Here is a 22,675-nt window from a genome sequence, read left to right as displayed (position 1 = left end):
GCGAAGTAAAATTAAGTAACTGGAAAAGCAGTAAAGACAACCGAGAGAAGAAAAAAAACACTGGAAACGGACACAAGCATATCCTTCTTCAATCCTTCGACAGGTTTTCGATCGTATCACGGCGTTACGGCGGGGATTTCGCATCGGATACGGCCTAATCGGAACCGTAATCCAATTAACATACGACTGCTAATACCGAACCCATTGACCTCCCGAACCCGTGGCCAAACCGAAAGCAAAACCGGGACCGGGCGTTTCCCTGGTAGCTTCTGCGTCGCTTTTCCCTTTCCCAACGTGCGGTCAGCCTCGTCCAGGCTCGGCTCATTCGCTAACGGAAGGGAAGCGTAGAGGTGAGTGTTGTTCCTTTTTCGTTTTCCATCGGGTTGATTTCTTTTTTGGGCACTTTTTATGTTTACTCCATTACTTTCTTTCGATTCATGTCGGTTGGCTTCACTGCAGGCCATTTGGAGCGGGGATTATGGGTACAGCATAACGATTACGATTGCATTAGGGATTCGGATGCCGTTTTTCGAATCCACCGTCCACCACCCGCTCGGGACACCAACCAACCAACACATTCGCATAGCACGACACACCTTGTAACGGTGGAGTCTGATGAGAGTGTCCTGAGCCTAAGCATCTAGAATGACGTTTATGCCGTTTTTTTTTAAGCCTCCCCCCGAAAAGGATTACATGCGGGAGACGTTCGCACACACACACACACACACGTGCGTATATCGGTAGAAAGTCACATCGTCCTGGAAACCGGACGTCCCGGTGCTCTAGCGACACTTTTCCGTCTGCAGCTTCTGGTGCGAGAGTGCACGTTAAATTTTATTGCCATCGCCCGTGCCGGAAAAACCTGCTGCATAATAAAACAGGGCGAAGAGGAAATTCCAATCCCGAGAGTGATCGGAGCGGCATAGACTTACGCGTAACTTGCCTTTGCGACGGAACGAAAGTAGCCTATAATGGAAATTATCTTACAGCAGACGAAACATGTCTTGCAAAAACGAAAACGGAAACATTTCATGTCAACTTATTGTTCATGGAAGACGAAAAGAAATGTGATTGCTAGTAGTACTGCTCCACACAAATTTGCTAATTGTTTAGGTTAACTTGAGTCTTTGCTAGATTTTTTAGGAAATCCAAAACTGAAGCTTCATAACTGTTTAAAATGTAATTAACATTACTCAAGTTGAATGTGTCAGCTGATATTTAAACTGAAATAGTGAGAGTTTCTGAATGAAATACAATCTATTTTAGTTTCAAAACACTGAGAGTTATGGAAATTATTTTGACATTCTTTTCACTACCCGATAGTATTTGTTAAATCCTATAATACACTCATTTTTATACGTTTTCTTGCTTTGTATGATTTCTTTTTATTTTCTCGTCCATTTTCATCGAAAGGCCACAAGATAACACATTGTAGTTTCTAACATTTATTCGAATAGTCTTGTGATCTTTCACGACCAAGGGAAATATTTTTTCCCACCTACAAAACTCGTTACTGTTTGTTCAACTATTATCAAAACGATACTTTTGAAACGAAACATCAAAGAAAACATTATGTCAAAGGCCTCAATTGTCTTTCTGAACGAATAAACAAAAAAGAACTATCAAAATTAATTGCTTCAAAACCAAACCATTCGTGCGTTCAACCAACAACTACAACTTAGTATTTGGAAAGTCTATTAGACTTGATGAATTTATTATGTTTTTATAGAAATGGCTAAGATCTTTTTCTAGAATTTTATAACATGTAATTTGTATTGGAAAGAAAATTCGATATCATCACTAAACTCTTCATTTTTTACTTTTATGGTTCATAGGGAAAAATAATTCCCATGAAATTATTAAAAAAACCTAAGGAGACAGCTAGGTTTTTCTGGTGATATTCTCTTATTTTACATACCAAATAGGCAAAATATTGTGTTGTATTGCCAATTTTAGTCTTTAATAGCTTATGGTCCTTAAAGGGTTAATCAAAAAGGTTAGTGGATCAGTTTTGTTGATAACTTAGGGAACGTTTTAATCTGAACTTTAGCTAGGATAAAAGCAATGCATATGAAGCACAATTATAAACTGTGTGTTATGATTCCTACTACGATATCCGATAGATGCTGCAAATATTACAAAGTTTCATTGATGTTACCCATTAATGTGAACATTACAAACGAACATTGAAAAAAAGACGCAAAGTCTATAGCACTTTCTCACGCTCGACTGGCTATCGAAACATTCATCACCTGTCCGCTGCTACAATGGACTCCGGAGTCGCCTGTCTGGCTGTCTATCTTTCCGTCTGTCCCCATGCCCATGGAGGCAACGACGTATCGTTAATCATCCACTAATACACCCACAAACACCACCCAAGCTCATCAAAAGGACACGCACCGATGACTGCATCGGTTCGTTCGTCTGGGGCTCATGGTGGCGTTGACCGGTGGAGCAAGGGGTGCGGGAATCTCGGTACGACTCTGATTAGAATTTACGTTCCACAAGTGGATACTACGTTGGTCTCGCTAAGGTCTCCCCGACCGGAGGGTCAACATACATCCGGCGATGTTAGGCTGCAACGGAACGTGCCCACCGGCTATGGGACGTCGTTCCATTTACCTGTTCCAGACCGTGTGTGTGTGTTTGCTTCCTCTAGTAAAATGCCACTTTCCGGACGCGAAATGGATGAGGCTCGTCGTCGGCGTTTTGTGAAACAATTTCCGCGCACCGATGCAACTGCGAATCGGGCAACAGGCAACGTGCGCCCTGGATGCATTCATTTGTCAGCGCCGACGTCCGACTGGCGTCGTCCTGTCGTCCGATGGCTTGCTCCTTCTGGCAAGCGACTGGAGCACACGGAAAAGTCCAACCCCCGTTCCGAGCGGGTGCGGTTCCACGGGCAACTGGGACACTCCATTGTTGGGCACGGCCAGCAAAGAAAGAAAGCAAGATAATGGAAGCGGGCATAAAAACAACATCACCATGGAGGCCACACCTAACGCCCTCTTTCCCGCCCCCACCAATTTCACCCCCTCCCTCCCGTTTGACTCAGCGATCGTCAACGAGTCAATTGGAGTTGAGAGGTTAATGGGAAGCCCATGTCCCGCCAGATGGCGCTGCCGTGCCTGTGTGTGTGTGTGACCGAGCCTTTGTGAGCCGATCCTTCCGAGTCATTTCCTCGCCGAGGAACACCGCCACCTCCCTCCGAGTGTCGCTTTTCCTACACGCCTTTCCCTTCGCGTTTCTTTCTCGAAAGCGATGCAAAAATTGAAAGGACACCCGTTTGAAGGAAGAAGAATGGCAAAGGCACGGCTTGCTTAAATGACTATCGCGCCTTCAACAAACCCGTGCCACGGTGGGTTGTTGACTCGGGCCGTTCCGGGCCGGTGTTTGGAAAAGGAAAAAATAAAGAAGGCTGCAGCCGTTTCGGGGCCATCACGTCAAGCTGCTTATTTTGCTCGTGTCACTGCAAAATCGGGTACCGTAGGAAAGTGCCTCGGCCAGGACGACGTCTTTTCGGTTCTCGGGGGTTTGGGGCCCGTTTCTTGGCAAACTGTCTTCCGCATGCACCGGGCAGGGAGTGGGGGGTTTCTTTCATTCTTTTCTCCCGCCTCCCCCGGGGTGGAAGTAAACTCATCGGCATTTCAATTATGCTCAAGGTCGGGCGAGAGGAAGAGGACGCGAGAGGTTTGCCTGCCAAATGTAGGTCGAGAGAACGAACCGAACGTCGCCAGATTGGCTGCCCGCCGTCGGATGCTGGCAAAGCTTATGCAATAAATGTGCATGAAGAGTGGACCCGAAGTGGATTTGTGTCGGCACGGTTTGGATTTCAAAAATCACGCCCTCATATGCTGTAGATACGGTGGCTTCCGCTGGCAAGATAAAAGGAGGCCCCCCAAACGAGATTCGGGAGTTCGTTAGGGTAATCTCATCAGTAGCTGCCGTACCCCGTGGATATGTGTCCGCATGTGTTTGTGTGTGTGCCATTTTGGACGCTGATTTGAACACGTTGGCGAATGACAAGAAGCATCCGACGTACCGTCGTTCGGTGCTACTAATCCCCGGATCCAGCATTCCATGCTCATTCTTTTTCCATCGCGAGCACATAACCATGATGTATGATTGGGCCTGACATTCAAATCCATCGCTCCAGACTTTTAAACCCATCGAAAAGTTGAGTTCCCAAACCGTGATCAATATGTAAGCAACTTACTTTACATTTTTTTAAAATCGGATATCGTTGGAACATTCCCTTCAAAGAATCGTCACAGGTTCAACGTTTCCTATCGAATTGAAATAATAACATCGACATATTTTCATATAGCATACTCAGTAGCGATTTGCTTCTTATCTTTGCAGCCATACCCGCCAATTCATGAGATGCTGTTGCAGTAATAGATCGTCATGTTCTGTTTTGTTCAACTCCTGTATACACCTTGAGCCTGTAAGTGTTCGCCCGGTTTTCGCATCGCTACCGTGTAGCATCATCATACACACTAACCCGAACGGTTACAGGTCACTACTTGCAGGTCGCAACAACAACGTTGCCCATTCGCCCCCTTCCGTTCGTTCGTTCGCTTCATGTTCGAACGATCGATTGTTGTTTGTTTCGTAGATATATTTTTTGGTATAACGGAAAGATCATTCAAAAAACAACTCAGCTCTCATGGATGTATTTTTATGTTGTCATATGCTTAAAATTTCATATTACTTGCCAAATTTTGTCGGCTCATGGGAATGGAGAATTGTTCACTTTGTTTTGAAGGATTTTATAATAGCATATTGGTACTTTTGTGATACCGTTTAATAGTTAAACTTTGCTTTTGAATCTTGTTTGTGAATATGTTCGTATTTTATACGTGTTTCATGCTGGTTGTTAATTTCTTTTTCTTGTTTTCTATCTTTTCTTTACTGCAACCACTTCCACAACAACTGATATTTACTACTGCTACTACTACTACTACTACTACTACTACTACTACTACTACTTATACTACTGCTACCTCCTTCGTGTCTTCGCCTGTTTTGGTCCTTTAATTGCTGTTTCGCGCTGCTCGGTGTATGTGTCTGTCATGAACTCTGCGACGCATCATCAACATCCTCACCGACATCACTCTCATCAACATCGACCGTCATTGCCATCGCCTGTTTTGCGAATGTGTGTTTGCCATGTTTGTGTACCATCTCGACTAGGAACTGATAACTTAAACACTGTGAACCGTGAGTGAGTGCATTTATGTGACCGGTTACTATTATAATTCGAAAAAAAAAAAGATAAATTAATTCGAGACTGGTCTTAAACCAACAGCAAAGCTCTGCTACCAGAGTGGTAATCCAGTGGATGGTAATTGAATGAAGATTGTTTGAGTTATTTTTGCATTCAATTTTCCGACGGAAACATTTTCAGTACAGTCTCACTTTCGCTTCCATTCGTCCATCGCCGGACACATAGTGTTTGATACTGTTGTAACGGCAAGGAAGGTTACATAGCGGCAGCCACGTGTAACAATCTTAATGTGTCCTTTTCGTCAATGGAATGTGCACTCTGCCTGTGTGTATGTGCGTGATTGTGTGCTTGATTTAAATTAACTTTACACTGATGTGATTGCAAGCGCAGGGGCGTGTCACGTTCGTAATCGCTAAAATTGTGTGACACGAAAAGGGTTTACTTTAACACGGATTTCTTATCAAGCAAACTTGTATAAAGAGATGTACATTTCTTAATTGATTCATTGAATTCATTTGTATCGTATCGCACCATTTTCATGTGTCATCTATAGTCTGGATGTTATGAATAAGGAATAGCGCACGCTGTACATCGTTAGATCGTAGCATTGTGTGTAACATTGGCCTTGCGTTAGCGTTGTTGTAAGTGTCGTAAAGTGATTCTTTTAATTCATCGTTACCAACTGTATTAGAATGTAAGACATACGCGCATAAGATTATGAACGTTGAGAAGTTTTATTTTATCCTATTCGTTCAGCATAATTTGCATCAAAAGATTTCGATCTCAAAAAGCGGATGGTTTCACTGTGAAATAGTTACGCATTTGATTTCTTTTGTATTCTTCTCACCTTATTGGTAAGATTGTTGGCGAGAATCCGTTTTTGTGTTGTTAGTTTCCGTTTTTTTTCGATGAAAATGCTCCACCGCGTGAAAGTTCTACTCATCAAGCAACTCTATTCAAAATGTCGTTAGAGTTGTCTGCAATATGGGAAACTCTGTGCAGAAGGCTCGTGCCGAGAGGGCCCGAACGGCCGCCGTCCAGGGTCCTTACTGCAACGCTTCCAACTTAAACTTGAAGAGGACTCGACAGATTCGTTGAGTCCGAAGGACGAAGGCCGGCGTTCGTTGGCAAGTGGACATTGTTGTGCGGGTTTTGGCCGAGCAAGCATTTGCTCAAGATTTTCTCAGCGAACAATACGGCCTGCGACCGGCAGCAACCGACCAGCTCCGCCACCATGAGCATGCATATTAATAATCAAACGGATACGGGGACCTTTACGAGATAATCATCACGACGGTCGTAAAGCTCTCGGTGCTTAAGAGACCCGAAATGAGCTGGCGGTCGGTTTGATGGAACTGTTCGCTGGGTGGTGGATACATATTTACTAGTCCCCCATTTTGATTGGCATCGTTCGTTGGACTCCTTCGTTGAAGTTTTTCCACCCTCCCCCCCACGACTTTCCGGTTCTCCCTTCTCCCGGCCCGACGTGACTCACGCAGGACGTGTTTTGTAATGTTTTTACACCTACACTACGGCTCACGCACACCGGATCGCATTCGCTACAGTGCAGGGCGGTGCAATAAAATAGGCCATAAAGGCCGGACTCGGCTAAGTAATGGAGTTGTTTTTGATTTGCTGTCGGGGACATTTACAACACTGGCACGAGCAAATGATACAAACTTGTTTGGGGTTCGATTGTTGCTGCAATGTTTCCTTCAACAAGTTCCCACAGCGTTGGAGTTCGGGGTGGTTGTCTTGGGCATTTATTACTTTATTGTGGCGGAGGCAGCCATTCGTACTGGTGATGTATTTTGTTTCGTTAGTTTGCACGAGGAATATATATGTATGTCCTTCCCGTGGTATGGTTTTACGGGCATGAAAAAGCCGCAATAGGACATAAATGGAAGGTGGCATAAAAACACCAAAGAATATGTTACTTAAATCACTCGTTTACACCAAACAGAAAGTGACGTTTGGCCAACACGAAAACCACCGTGATTATATTCCTCGATGGAGCAAACTAAATGAATGCTCCATTGTGGCATTGTGAGGAAAACTTTCGTTCAACAGTTGTACTTCTTTTCAATCCGCAAATTAACTTTTATGCGCAATTTAATATTGAAACAATGGATCGACCTGATTTGACTTTGCCAGGAACAAGTTTCGCAATTGTTCTTCTCCAACTCTTTCCTCTCCCGTCGTGTCCATTCTCAGACACTCGCACTCCTGCATGAGTCGCGCCGGCTGTTTCGTCCCCTTTACCAAGTTCACGCCGCCTAATACAATTAACAACGTTCTTCGTGTCGGTGGCATCATCATTTTCTCACCTTTCGACACATGTTCCCGGGATGTCGGAGGCGGCTCAACGGCATCGAAGGTCGTACGGTGAAGCGTTTCCCAGCGCTGCCCAAGGAAACAACATGGCCCAAGCTCAAAGGCCGATCAAACTTGCACAATATCAATTACCCCAATTAGGTTGATGCGAAAGTCAGAGCAATCCATCGGTCCGGATGGTGAGTGGTTATTGCGGTGAGGAAGATGATTGGGGGGCAACCCATGTACCGCTAGTCAGCTCAAGTTTTCTTTCTGCATGATAATGTTATTATTATCGTACGCCTCGAGCTCCTGCCGGCTGTAATGGAACACAGAGTAGTTAACTGTTGTTTTAATGTGTTGTGTTGGACAGATGTGTGCTTAAGTATCGGGAGATCCCTGTCCTTACGAGTCATAACCATTCACGGTATGTTGTTCCGTGTATTTTTGTATTCATGTGATCAAACACACAGCTCCCAAAAGTGTATACTTATCTATAAATTATTATCAATTTATGAACTCTGTTTTTGGATTTTTGATTTTGAAAAGCACATCTGAACGTGCATACCCAATATGGCATATTGACCCTTGTATGCTGTTGTTGAAATTGTTATCTTCATTGCTACTTTTTCGCATTCTCGTGTTTACTCGCCTGTCGTAGCGAGCGGCTTCAGCAGTCGTCACCGTTCAGGGAATTCGTGAATGAAATTTTTGTTTACTGCAGGGTTGTACGGCATCACGTCCAACGAATGAGAAAATGGGCGAGCATTGAGTCCATAATGCTCACATTCCGTGCATTCTCCGGTGGCCCATTTCCGCGAAATAAAATGAGAGAACTTGGGGCTTTGAAAGCCTAAATCCCGCGGACCAACAGAATGGTGGAGAGCGTGTGAGAGAACGTTGTCGGCTACAATTGAGCTCGGCGTGTCCTTTTGCGTGACACCATAGCAACCCTCCACCGCCTGTGTTAGGGGTTGAATGTAGGATGTCGTGGTGTTGGTCGAACGAATGAGAATCGTGAGTGAGCGAGTGAGTTTCTAGAGTCCTTGCGCTCTACAGCATCCGCTGGATTAAGGACGACCAAGTGAGGATGAGTACGGGCGCGAACTCACTCTCACTCGCTGAACATGTGCATGAGGGGCACATACACATGCATACACATTACCCTTCCTAGTGCGGTCACTGCTCCTAATGTATAAGACGCTTTGCTCACTATAATGAGATTACTTCTCCGAAAAGGGTGAGATATAGCAGCTCATCTCATTTGTGAACGAGAAGGATGAACGAGAAAGCATCCCAAGGGAAAAGTATCCTTTCTCACGCACGCACACAATCACCGAGGACACGGTGAGATGAACGTACGTAGTGTGTCGATGCGCACGCTGGAAGATGGGGTCGTGGTTGCTACTACTGCTACTACCACCAACACCGGGGACCGTTACTCCAGCCTAACTAGCACACGGAGCGTGTCTAAGTGTGCGTTTGCGTGCGTTTTGTGCTCCATTGGACAGCGCAGCATCCGGTAAGGATTTGGGAGCGCGAGTAGAACACACCAGCCCAAACGCCCACCAACACATGCCGACGTGGTGTGAATGTGGCTCGCCCCATCAACGTCGTCGGGGCGCGGGTCGTCGTGTTTGTAGGCAATGGTTATGCGTTCAGACAAATTTTCGTCCGCTCCCGGAAAGTATGACGTGTAGCAGCAGTGCGAGCGTGAGCATTGACAGAAAAGCTGGGCTTTTCCTCGTCCGACGGTCGTCGACGGTTTGAAGCGAAATCGGTGCGAATCTGCTAGAAAAACCAACGATCCAGTGTGTGATTGTGGAAAATTCCGTAACCGTATCGGTTGGGGTTTCGTTTTGCAGCGGAGTGGATTTTCCTTCCCAGTGCCAGTGGGGGCCTATTTGAGGATTTGGGGATTTGCGTGGGGTGCCCGTGTGTTTCTGTGGTCAGCCTCGTCAGTGGGAACTAGGTTACGGTGATTTGCAGCCTCCATCGTTCTCGCTGGTCATCTAGAATGTCCTGCAACCAGCATAGTGAACCATCGTTCGAACAGATTTGAATAAGACTGCATTTAGATCCACCCGAACGATTGATTTCTTGCGCTGGAGTTTTCGAGCGGAGCCCTGGTATCCCTCGCACGGATGCGCACCTCGCCCCTGCTCGAAGGGTGGTTCGAGCGAAAATCGATTAGTGACCAAAGTTTGGGTGAATTGGGACGCGAAGACATTCGGATCACAACAGTCCATATTCTGTATCACTCGCTCGCGAACGATGAGTGAGCGTGAGCTGGTGCGTGGATTCGAATGAGACAAATCAGCGTGAGGTGTGACACACCGGGTGTGAGTGTGTCTGCATGAGCTTGAGATGCTGCGAAATGAGGGTGAGACGAGTTTGAATCACGCGAGTTTCTCACGCTCATCGATCGATAGGAAGTTGAATGCGAGAGTCCTTTCAGTTGAAGTGTGTTACCTTTTTTGTGCGAGATAAATTGAAGAAAAAGTCTTATTTTGTGTGCTTTTCGCTGTGTGGTTGGTGTTAATTACATGTTGGTGAAATTAGGCATTACTGTCGCGCAAGGGTTCCTCTAGTCTGCTAAGAATTCCATCGTCAGGTGTTGATTTGCTCGGTTGGTTCGGTGCTAAAGTGGGAATACGAAGCATGAGGGAGCCCCCTTTAAAATACATGACACAGAAACTATACAGAAACCCATTCACACCGAGACAACCAATGACGGTGCATCAGAGCTGCAATCATGTTTGCCACTTTCAACTTTGTTCTTTTTACCATTCACATCAAATGTTGTCCTGTAGTGCCCGGGTTTTCCGCAAAACGTTACGTTTTCTAAGACGATGGGTGTGTTTGACGCATAGCTTTCTTCCTCTTAATTTTTCAATTGTTTTCCTTTTTCGAATTGACAACATCTTTCCAACACACAGATAGATCAAGCGCGAGAAAAGAGAAATTTCATAGAGTGAGAGTGAGAGGAGCGAAAGAGAGGAAGAGAGAGAGAGAGTGATTGCAAAGTGCTAAAATTTTACAAAAACACAACGGAGCCCGTATTTCGTACCACACTGTATATAACATGATTTAGTGAACTTTTTATACTGAATGCCAACTGGAAACTTTGGCTGGAAAATAAAAGTTACATAAAGCAACCCCATCACAGAAAAGTAAAACAGTGAAAAACAAATCGAACTCGAACGAGCTCGAGACCATTTTGCTGGCCAGTAAGCAAACGGTGCCAAAACCGGAACGAAGAAATCCCGCTTAGAGAACCGTAGCGAACGTTCTCTAGAGCACGGGATTAAGCAATAGAAGAGGAAGATAAAGAGGAGCAAAGCAAAACAAAACATAGAAAATGGGAGCCAAAGGTAGCGTAGAGGCTGCGAAGATGAACGCCGATGGCTGGGGCCACTTCGAGGTATGTTTTCCACGACACCATTTCAGGACGCACGTAGCATCCACCTTTGAATTTTCTTGTTTTCTTCTTTAATATTCGTCACAATGATCCATTTTTCTCTTCTGTTTTCCTCTTTTTATGGGGTTTTTTTCTTTCACAAAACCACGCAAAGTGAACCACAACTTAAAACCAACACACGACAACATTTTTTAATGCAAACCGTTTTTGTTCGTTGAATCCTCCCCTATTGTTGTTCTTAACTCACCATTGGAAAGCAGCAATAAATGAACAGATAAATCGACTTATCTGACCTCCCAGAGCAAAACGTGCTTCCAGTGCATTAAATCCTTCTCGAAACTACAAAGTACCAACCAAAATTAATAAAAACCGATTAAACAAACCAACGACAACACTTCCAAACCTAATCTAAAGTGTATGCAACAACTTACGAGGTTCGCCGAAAGCGCTAAGAGTGAAGAAAGGGTGTAAAAAACACAATAACAAAAAAAAAAGAGTAACACTATCACTATGAGAATGATGCAAACGTGTGAGAATGAGCTTTGGTAAATAAAGTCACCACTCTGCCAGTACTCTGCGGCCCAGGTTCTTATAGCTTTCTTTTCCATTTTTCATTTGCTCTAGTGTACAAAAGTTTGTTTTTTTTTTCGATGCGATATGTGTGTGTGTGTGTGTTTGTGTATATCAGAAGTTTTTTTTCCGTAAAAACCATGTTCCGTTCTGGATAGTAGCGTGTAGAACAGTCAATGCTGGCGTGCTATATTTTTGTAGTATTTCGTACAAGTTTCTATCACTTCTTTAAAGCCTCGCCTCGCCATGTAATATGCATTCCAGTGTTCGCCAACTTTGTTTTACTCATTTTGCTGCGCTCGAGCAACGCTATCCCCGAGCGTCAGTGCATTTAAACGGTGGCACTCACACATATGCTGCTTCGGTAACATTTCGCTTTTTCAGCGCCTTCGGTGGCGATTGATGTGCATTTTTGAACTTGAGACAAACATCAGAATCGGCTTACGATCGTAGTTTTGGTAGCGGTATTGAAGTATGGTTTCGTTCTCATGTAAATAGTTCCAATCTCAGCGATCGAACCAAAAGGCAAACGCAAACAACACACAACACATCTGCCCTCTTAGCAGTACGCCATCATCTCTCGAGCAACCCATCATTCTCATATCGATTGTACAGACGTAAAACCGGAATGTGTTGCCATCATCGTAGTGGTTGAAACCTTAAGTCATATCTCAATTAGCTATGCAGTAAAATAATGAATTAAATCTGTGTTCGATAAAATAAACTTTCCGATCTCTAAAAGAGCCCACTCGTTTCCAACCAATCGCCCTTCGCCCAATCCTTCTCATCAAAAGAAAACGCAAACCAACCCCCCGGCCCGTTCATAAGCATGCACTTTGTTTATAAGATATTCCATCAATAAAATCCATTCCGTCCTCTCCGACATCAAGAGTTTTCGATTAAAAACTTCCTCCCATTCAAAGTATGCCAACAAGAATGCTGCTACACTTTCCGTTCAGCTGCAGAATCCGGTTCCTTAGAAAGGGAACGAGTGAGAACAAGGATAAACCAGAGAGAGAGCGAGAGAGGGAAAGAGAGAAAGAGAGAAAAAGAGTGGCCCCTTGGAGGGTTGGATGGTTCCTTGCCTAATCTCACGCGCGACGTTTCCTGTCGATGGCAGCTCAATGATGAGCGTGTGTGGTATTAAATATAAATTTAGGTCAAACCGAGCCGACTCCGGTTCCCCGGGTGTGACTGAAACGGGTTCCGGCACGGCGGTGCCACCAACATCCTCGCACGTGCCGATGTAGCGACACACGGCCACAAAAGTCAAGTGAGCCAGGCTTCCGTAGTTGCATCCTTTCCTATGACCGTACGAAGCGCTTCGTGTAAGGTATTCTTTATGGCATACATTGAATGGGATATTACCTCGCTACCTTTCCGCCGTAGAAATCCACAGATGTAAGTTAATTACCCACCACCACCACCACCACCATCACCGATCCCCAACTACAACTGCACCAAAGGGTAACCTTCCCACCGAAACCGTCACATTCACGTTTAGTGTGCTGAAGAAACCGTATCCTGTAGGCCGTAGAGAAAGACTAACGCTGCACGTGCTGCACCTTCTCTTCCATTCCCGAACCTTTGTTTCTCTACAGCGTGGCAGCCGTCACTACAGCCACCGACACAATCAGCGGTCCCAGTCGTTGAACCGAGGCCAAGCTCTTTCACGGGCCGATGTCAGTGGGATGTGGTGACAGCAAGGAACCTCAGGTAACGACTCGGAACAACAACCGTGGCAGCACAGTAGTCCCCCTTGGGACGAGCTCCACTGCGCCATAACGCCTACGCTCTCGCCCCATTCTAACCACAACGTACCCTTCCCTTTTTGCTCTCCTACGCAATGCGTTGCTTTCGCACCTGGACAGGAGGACAGGCTGGGTGCCCAAGCTGCGCCATGGGTAATAAACTAAGCTGCTCGTGTGCGCCGCTTATGCGGAAAGCGTACCGTTATGAAGATTCTCCTTGGCAAGCATCCCGACGCCGGGACGGCCATCTCCTGAGGTAAGTTGAGCGCGTTATGCAACGGTCGATTCCCTCGACGGTATCACGGGTTGCCGGTTTCATAGCACCCACCCCTGGGGTGGAAGATAAACTCGGAATAAAACGTGACCGCTGTTTAATGAACCTTGTTTGCTCCCTCCCAAACCCTTTCAGGTTGTGGGCGGAAGTGTTCCACGTTTCGGCTAGCGGTGCCGGCACGGTCAAATGGCAGCAGGTGTCCGAGGATCTGGTCCCGGTGAACATCACCTGCATCCAGGACTCGCCCGAATGCATATTCCACATCACCGCGTACAACAGCCAGGTCGACAAGATCCTCGACGTACGACTAGTGCAGCCCGGTAAGACTTCAAAACACCACGCGGAACGTTGACCGGCACAGGAACTCACCTGCCATTTCGCCCTTTTTTCAGGTACTCGCATCGGACAGGCCTCGGAATGCTTCATCTACTGGAAAGACCCGATGACGAACGACACCTGGGGTCTGAACTTTACATCACCGATCGATGCAAAGCAGTTCCGTGAATGCTGTGTAAGTATAGCTAACGTCTCGTCAGCTTCTTCTTCTTCTGCCGCTGCTGCTGCTACTACTTCTACTTCTACTTCTACTGCTACTACTTCCACTACTTCTACTATTTCGCTGTTTCTCTCTCTCTCTGTCGTGGCTCTGTGTATGATCGGTGTCTCTATGTGCGGGTCGCATTCTGCTTGAATATTTGAATGTCCGAGCCTCTCAAAGCCGTCCGTCGCTAGAACCACTCTGGTTCCCCTGCACCATAGTCGGACGTGCGATCTTCAAAACCCATCTGTGTACAGCATCTGTGTGTCTCTCTACTGATTGTCGCTGTCTACTTTCACCGACTATCCTGATTCTTCCAAACAACATCTATACTACCATCTTCTGCTACCCTTCTATCTCTAAACTATGCTGCTAATAAAATGTTGCACTATTATTTGTGAGTTATGAGCATCCCAGCATCCGCTAAACGAACTTGTCCAGCTAACATCCAACCTTAAATAAAGCAAAAACCCGCTGCTCGTTCGAATCAAATCCACGGAGGCGGGTGGCCACACGTTGCCCACGTGCCACAACTGGCTTTAAACGAAAACTAACAAACCACTAGCTAGTAGCTACCACCACCTCCATCGACACGTTCGTGCAGAACTCTTTTAACACCAAACTGCAAACAGCGGGTCCTCACCGTCACAAGCTCCACTCACACCTCACATCACAATCCCACGCTTCCCGTTCCGAGCCCTCGCTCACCAACCGTGTCCTTTCACCAGCACCCGCCGGGTGCCTTCGGGGTGCCCACCGCACCCCACCAGCACCCCGCCAGCCCATCCGTTCGTGCTTTCCCCACACCAAGCCATTCATCACCCTAATAATAGTGCGACGTTTTACAGTCGCCTTCTTTCAAATTTTCACGAAAGGCCTCCTCAAGCTATTCACTAAAACTTGATCCACCTGGGAAGGGCAAGGTTAAGACGAAGAGGAAACCGCTCAGCACACCGGCGAGTCCGTCGCGCGCCCGGGAGCCGCAGTGCACCTGCATGACGGCCGAGCAGTATGCGCGCATCCGGGCCCAGGATCCACGGTACCGAGGTACGTACGTGAGAAGGCCTCCCTCCGCCGTTGAACGCCGCTGCAAGTTTCGTCTGGTATGGCAAGAAAATCCCCCCCTTTCTTTCTCATTGTTTTCCGCCTAGGCTCTTCAACGCTGCCGAGGGCCACGAACCGGGCCACGGAGACGGAAGCGCTGCGTAGCGAAAAGATTGCGACGGCCACTTCCAGCACCTCACTGTACGACAATGTTGGAGCAAACAATACTCAGGGAAATACGATCAACACTCAAGGTGAGGAATGGTCTACGAAGAAAGGGAACGCTTGTATTAATCACTCCATTGAACTTCTTCCTTCCAGAAACTGGCCACAGACAGACGAAATCCCAAGAAACGAGCACGATGACTAACGTCGGCACGGGAACGGCGGCCACCGTTACCCAGAACCACGTTGGATCGCAGATCGGTCAGGAGGAGTCGGGCGGCCCCAGTATGGGCCAGCAGCGCCCAGAAGAGACCTCCAAATCGGAAGGTACTCAGGCCGGCGGTACGCTGCAGCAACCGGAGCGTTCTACCAAGACCACCTCCACCGGAACTGGCACCAGAACGAAGGACTTCAACGAGGAGATGGTACGGACGGCTAACGTCCAATGGATCGCGGAGATTGCTGGAACTGACTAACACTTTATCTCTCTTCGGTTTGTAGCCCCGTGACCAACATGAGATGCATCACAACATCATCAACAACAACACGGCCAGGCGCAATAAGTCGAAGAGCACGGAAGATATGAATGTTGGTTAGTGTAGACGCTCGACATTGCTCCATATGTCTATTGCTCGATAAAATCATGAACTGCATTTCATAAACATTGGTTGGTGTTTACATTTCTACAGACACGTCTACAATGAAACGTATGCTGAAGCCGATGCCGAGTGCCGAGAGTCCCGTGACATCTCCGGAGATGGGCCGCCGCCGGTACAACTACTACAACTCTGCCACCAATACGCCGCATACGCACCAGCACGCTATTCACAATGCGCACATGATGAACAACAATGGCACCATCTCACGTAACGCCAGCCAAAGCTCCCGGTTCTCGGGCTCAAGGTGGGCATGGTTCCGATTTCGGGATTGGAAAAGTGTCCTACTCCTGCGGTAACTAACGTGGGACGTGGTTCTTTCTTCTTGCAGATCGTCGCACGAAATAGGCAGAGGTCACCAACACGGTGGACGTGGGCTTTATCTGGAGCTCGAGCGGGAGCGCAGCTGCGTGGAAGGCTCGCCGCCATCGGATAACGTGATGTTCGACAATCAGTGCTACGCTACCACGCCCAGCTCCAGCAACGGTAACTCGGATCAGGATCAGCCACCGTACGGAAGGCAGAGTGGTCGTCACTCGCATCACCACCAGGTAACCATTTTGGACGGAGTTGTGAGCCATTTTCTCACATCTAACGGTCAACCATTTTAGAATCCCCCGAATGTGACGCCTACACCGGGTTCACCAACATCACGCTTGCTGCTGGAGTACGAGATGCATCTGCGTAACACGCTGGCGAAGGGCATGGACGCGGAGTCCTACAGCTTGCACACGTTCGAGGCGCTGCTGTCGCAGAGCATGGAGAATCTCGAGCTGGCAGAAAGCCTGCCGGGATCCAACCAGCGTAGCCCATATCCGATGAGACGTGGTGAGTTGAACTTCTTATTGCTTGCGTTGATAAGATGGTATATGTTAAAGTCAAGCCAGGCTTCCAGAAGTTCACAGTAGCTTAACGCTTGCCAATGTCTTAATTGATGATAGAGCAAATAAAAACCCCCAGAAAATTACAGAAAATTCTCTAGATTTTGTATGGTAAGGAAAAGTATTAGTTCTGCCTATTTTCTCGAAAAATACTTCTTCTGCTACTTTTAAGTAAAGAATAAGCAAATGATATCATTGAACCATTTCATTAAACTCGATTGTGTACACTTCTTCTAAGGAATCATAAATTGATTTTGATAAACCAATTTTAAATGGTTCAGCTTTGACCAATTTATGATAAACCGATTCCTTTCCGCTAAATTAACGCAAAACAACCTTCAACAAGGTGATTGCAGACCGTACCCTTTAAATTGTAGGCGTACGAAATACCATTACAGAGCATCAAAAGGATTAACAATGTCTCGTCACTACCGAGGCGTAATGAAACAATTTAATAACCGCCTCAGGAACAAACACGGCGCACACAAACATGTCCTGAAGACACATACACATTCTCCAATTTTAAATAATTGATTAAATTTGATTGTGCCGGTGTTCGCCGAGCGTAGGGGTTGACATTTTGTTGCTGCCCTCTCAGTTGGGTTGCCGTTTTTTGATGATGCCTGATGCCGATGGAAACCTGATTTCGTGGAAGAAAAGGTAATTCGATGAATTAGTACGCCCTTCCCGGGGGGTGCAAAAATGGGGGTTGTGAAAATGGTTTTACAAGGCAGCGTGGTTCAGGTGGGCTGTTGTTGATTTTCCCACCCCATGGGAAAATTAATTTGATGAAGCGTGCGCTGTGACGCACGACAATGTGTGTTGCCAGGTGGCGTGATTCATGTGTTTCTTTCTCAACCTCCTCTCGGGTGTTTCTGTAGCGAGTGCCAAATCGTCGACACTGCCGTTACCGCACCGTCTGGGTGGAACCGAGCGTCCGGTGCCGGTTCGGGAGCGGGACCGAGAGCGCGACGGATACTACAGCGACCGGAACGAGCTGATACGCGAACGGGAACGTGACCGAGATCGCGACCGGGGTTATCTGAGTGACCACAACTCGAAGTAAGTGAGGATGTTCGAAATCACGCGTGAATGACCAGATGCCTAATGGGTGTTCCTTTTTCCACATCCTACAGCTACTCGACTACGCCACGCTGCGCCTCGTGCATCGGCGAGTCGGCCAGGGCTCAGTGGTTCCGGCACTCGGATGGATGGCGCTCCGGTAGCTCGACGTTCGGGTCCGGCTCCGGTCCGGGACTGGTGTCTTCTCAGAGCACGGCCGGTGGTGCTGGTGGTGGAGGCGGTGGCGGTGGTGGCCATAAGCGCTCCCCATGGGACTCACTGCCGTCACTGCGCCAGGACTCGAGCCTGAACGATTCCGGCTACAAGAGCAACCGGGCAGACTCTTTCGAACAGCGGTAGGTTTTTCCACAAATCCTTTGAGCTTCTCCCGGTTAATAAAGCACGTTTTATTCTACTTCATCCTACAGTGGAGTCTTCGATCGACAAGATAGCCTTCGCTCGGACTACATGAGCGATCGGGAGCCTCGCTACGGCATCGTGCAGCAAGCATCGATCGACAGCACCGACTCGCGTCTCTGCTACTTGACTTCCTCTGAGGTAGGTGAATGTTCTTTTCCTCAATTTGTCTGCATTCAACTTCAACGATTTGATTCCTCCTCTATTACTTTTATCCGAAAAATGTGTTTCACAACAAAATCTAGCTTAATTATTTACAGTGGAAAACTCCAATTTTATCCAAGTCATATTTGTTTGTTGATTAAGTGATATTAACGACCCATTGTTGGAGTGAAAATCACCATTATTGCACTTTGCTAGGACAACAACGGATAAATTGAACACCGAACTACATTTCACAAAATGCTTGATGAACAAAAATTTTCAGTCTTGTTATGGAGGAACTTCAATAATTGATTTCACACCAAAAGAGTTCTGTACATTTTTAATCAAGCAACCCAAGTCTACGAACTAGCTTTCTCGTCGGACATAACTTCCTTGTTATGATGAGCTGAGTTTCCAGTCGGAATTTCGGGCAATTAATCACGGGAAAACCATATTGATAAACTACATTAAATGCAATCTTCACTTGAACGATTTGGGATTATCTTAAACGAGATTACAACACCTTGGATTTGTAAAATGAGTCACACGAATATTATATTCTGGTAACTCTGTTAGCCCATTGCTGCAGTCAACGAATCATTTACACATATTACGTTCCCTTTGGATCGACGTGGCGCATGGCTTCGCATATATAACGACGAACGTTCGATCAATCCCATCACGGACGAATTTCAATTACTCAACACAGAATTATCAAACATCTGCAAAGGCCTCTTGCTACTGCGCTCCGGAATGCAATTGCTTCCTATTCAAAGGAGTCGCGAAGTTGAATCAAGGTTGGTATTCAGTGTGGAAATTACGCTCTCATCAGGCTGCCCGCCCTCATTGATTGCCGATGTGTCGGACACGGGTTGCCTGCTGCCTGTCGCTTTCCATCGGGATATGGGGTTGGTCCTTCACCTGGTCGTGGAGGTTAGTGCCGTCGACATCTGTTAATTTCTCCAGCTTGGTTCCAACATTCCGAGTAACGTTACATCCTCCTCCACTCGACCTTCTCCTCGCTGAACACACTGGGGATTACGTTAGCTCGCACATGGCATGATTAACTTTGTGAATCCGTATCACATTCCTTTGCACGAGCAGAACCAGGTTTCGTAGCGCTGTGGGAAAACTTTCAAACCTCGAACGGCATACACGAACGAAGCGCTTAGCTGCTGAATAGCCGTTCGTTAAACTATTTTGCAACAAGTTCTGTTTTCCAGCGGTCGTTCCGTTCGGTAGATGCCGCCAAGCCCCATCACGCGATCGATTCACTTATTTATCGACCCGTGAAAGGAGTGGGATGGGGAAGGCTTACCGGAAGATTGTGAGCGCTTGTTGTTCGGATCGGAAGGTAAAGAAGCTTTCTTCTTCCACGCCTTGCTATTTCGCAAGCGGTCGGGCAAAATGGCAACGAAGCGATGGAACGGAAACCCTTCTAGGGTATTCCCCCTTCCCCTCCATATCCTGTAGGGCTTTGCTCTGCGGTTGACATTCTGAAGTACCGGTCGCCCTTTGGTTGACAGATTTGAGCGGAAAACCCCTTGATAAGGATTATCGGTTTCTTTTGTAGTTGACTATTTCTAAATTACGAAACGAGCTCCTTCCATCGCTAGCGACAAGGAGGGATCAAATTAAAAAAGACTCATTTCAAGGAAAACCAGGTTACGTCGATGCTCGTTAGGGATTATAAATAGGACTTGTCTGTAAAATGGTTGATTGATAATTTCTTAATTGCTTCAATACCTATATTTTTCACAATATTTTAACAGGACATTAAAAACTACCTCCGATGAAAGAATTGAAACTTCATAAATAAATACTGGCAGTTACAAACAAGAACAAAGAAAAAGCTTGGCAAGTTATTTAATTAATTAAACATATTCAATCCACACAAAACCGGCATTACGTTACGGAAATTGTTAATCACATCACTGTCGTATACGATCAAACAATCCGCAATTATTGCTCTCGCAATATTCATGTCAAAAATAGTTTGCGTAAGCGTCAGCCATGTTTCCCAAACTTCCCATCCCATCCCATCCCCGCTTCTCCTCCACCAGCACCTCACCGTCACTCCGAGGGGTTCGACAGCATCCGGGATAACTTTTGCCCGGGTAAACTTTTCCAGCCATCTGCCTTGATCGTCTCCTGCTTGCATGCCGCTGCTTATGCCTAACAGGGCAGGGCGATCGGAAAACGAGCTGTAAAAAGTAATCTAATTACAATAATTTTCATGAAATGTAACATAATTAATAAAGGGAAAAACTTTCCTCCCGCTCAGTGCCAGTGCCTTGGTTCGGGTTGTCAAGAGGAAAATGGCTGGGGTGGGAGCACTTTTCTGCAGAAATTTAATCCCAACGGTGTGTCGATGTTTCACCACAAGCGCCATTGCAGGAACCGGTTTGAGCGCTAGTGAGTAACAAAAACTGCAAATAAACCCTACAGATTCCTCCCCCATTACGTCACCCCTTGCTAGGAGCGTGTGGGGTGGGAGAGAACACCCTGTGGAAATGTCAGTAAAACTGTGACCTCATTATGTGTCGGTAGATCCATGGCAGCGTTAAAGCCAGAAAAATGCTCATCAACGGTATGCTGCCGGTAGTCCCGGGGGGGGGGTGGGGGGGGGGCCGGGCATGATTGAGAATTTAAATTTTGTGCGAACAACATAATTTGTTTGGTCAATATTGGTATGGGGAGGAATGTTAAACTTGCCTTCCATCGGATCACCTGCCGGTGGAATGCTCAACATTCATAGTACACCGACACTTTGCGGCTTCAGGTATGTTTCAAAACATTATTTTCAAATTTCATGCCCAGACCATCCCCGGGATTGATCTCCGCAAATGGTGGCAAAGAAGTGACAAATATAAATCAATATATCCCCGATACTTTTCCTTCGTTCATAAATGGAAGTCTAACTAGTTTGCAGTCGAACGAAAAACGAGGGAAAATTTTCTTACGGCAATAATTTCACTTCACCAAACGCTGACGTTGACAAAGCTTTTTTTTTTCTGTCACTTTCATGATCCGTTCAGTTATTATCCAATATCCCCCTGCTTCTAGGGTCATTCCACTATTCCTGCGAATAAAAATAACATGCCACATAGTTTTCCCAATGTTTGCTACTCCGTCTCGTAAGTAACGCTTGCCGAGGGGTTTGGGTAGCACATGAGTGTGTTGAGTGAAGCCTTGTCACATCAGTTCTTCAACCATCACTCTCCAGCGCTTGGGGAGGCAAAAGACAAGACTTTTATTACTTTCTACGGCAGGGGAGCGAAACGGGATGGCGGCGGCGGCGGCAAGCCACAAGAAAGGACACGCTTGGAATCTGTGACAACTATGAGGATTTTTGTGATTCTTCTCTTCACCATCCCGGGATTGAATCTGGGCGATGGGGAGGAGAAGACTTTTGTGGTTTAAATGATGGAAAGTTTCGAATGATGTTTTTTTTTTTTTTTTTGTTCAGTGTCACTCAGTTTTGTTCTCAAGGATACGAGGGAGTACGAGAAGGACCCCTTTTTACCACACCCTTCGCCACCCTCACCCTTCAGTGCCATTAATGTACGTACACCGTAAAGAGAATATGCATGTTTCCGAATGGTTCTGTGTGAATTCTTAGTCGGGATTCTTTTGTGGGGAAAACAGATATAAGCCCGCACTGGCGCCGGCAGAAAGACACACTCCGGAGCATTTCCTCACGTACACCTGCAAGAGTACCTGGGCACTTCCGGTTGCCGCTCCGTGCAGCGCGACGGGATAAACCGCACGGGTTTTTACAGGGTCGGGCAAAAGTGGATCCATCGGCAAACAAGGATAACGGTAGGTTGGCTTCGGTGAAGCGATTTTCCAGTCCAATTTTTTTGCTCCTTCACTGTGGTTGTCTGTGGTGCAAAACCCGTTCGCGCGTGGTACGGTAAACGGAATCAAAACGTGTTCAAAGTAAGTGGCAGCGACCGGATCTTCTCTGTTGCTCAAGGACTAAGGACCATATCCGTGAAAATGGGTTTTGGAGCGTAGAAGAGGTCGTAGAAGCAGGACAAGTCTTTAGTGAAGACGTTTCCGTGAGATGGTGAGAGGAAACTACTATAGGAGGTTTTTGGATTACACTCGAATAACTCTTGGTATTGGTGTGGAAGCAATGAAGTGTTTAAGCAATCTGCCTAAAAAATGTCATACAATCATTTGTCGATAAGCATGTAAGAGTTT

General features: G+C 46.5%; 2 protein-coding genes across 2 annotated transcripts in view; both read left to right on the top strand.

The window, feature by feature from the left end:
• The first annotated feature begins 10,904 nt into the window (after positions 1–10,904).
• Positions 10,905–13,234, top strand: LOC131266156 (uncharacterized). The gene is made up of 2 exons (XM_058268522.1): positions 10,905–10,967; positions 13,136–13,234. The coding sequence occupies exons 1-2, from the start codon at positions 10,905–10,907 to the stop codon at positions 13,232–13,234; spliced, it is 162 nt and encodes a 53-aa protein (XP_058124505.1).
• Positions 13,235–13,434: 200 nt separating this feature from the next.
• LOC131266814 (protein still life, isoform SIF type 1) overlaps positions 13,435–22,675 on the top strand; it is a 70,561-nt gene continuing 61,320 nt past the window's right edge. Inside the window, exons 1-13 of the mRNA XM_058269461.1 lie at positions 13,435–13,541; positions 13,695–13,879; positions 13,952–14,070; positions 14,946–15,144; positions 15,249–15,395; positions 15,463–15,731; positions 15,808–15,898; positions 15,996–16,209; positions 16,294–16,513; positions 16,574–16,790; positions 17,725–17,905; positions 17,980–18,261; positions 18,334–18,463. Of these exons, the coding sequence (XP_058125444.1) occupies positions 13,435–13,541; positions 13,695–13,879; positions 13,952–14,070; positions 14,946–15,144; positions 15,249–15,395; positions 15,463–15,731; positions 15,808–15,898; positions 15,996–16,209; positions 16,294–16,513; positions 16,574–16,790; positions 17,725–17,905; positions 17,980–18,261; positions 18,334–18,463 (2,361 nt within the window). The remainder of the gene's footprint in view (positions 13,542–13,694; positions 13,880–13,951; positions 14,071–14,945; positions 15,145–15,248; positions 15,396–15,462; positions 15,732–15,807; positions 15,899–15,995; positions 16,210–16,293; positions 16,514–16,573; positions 16,791–17,724; positions 17,906–17,979; positions 18,262–18,333; positions 18,464–22,675) is intronic.

Source organism: Anopheles coustani, chromosome 2 (assembly GCF_943734705.1).
Source record: "Anopheles coustani chromosome 2, idAnoCousDA_361_x.2, whole genome shotgun sequence".
NCBI lineage: Eukaryota > Metazoa > Arthropoda > Insecta > Diptera > Culicidae > Anopheles > Anopheles coustani.
The sequence above is the reverse complement of the archived record's forward strand: the minus strand, read 5'-3'. Positions and strand labels throughout refer to the sequence as shown.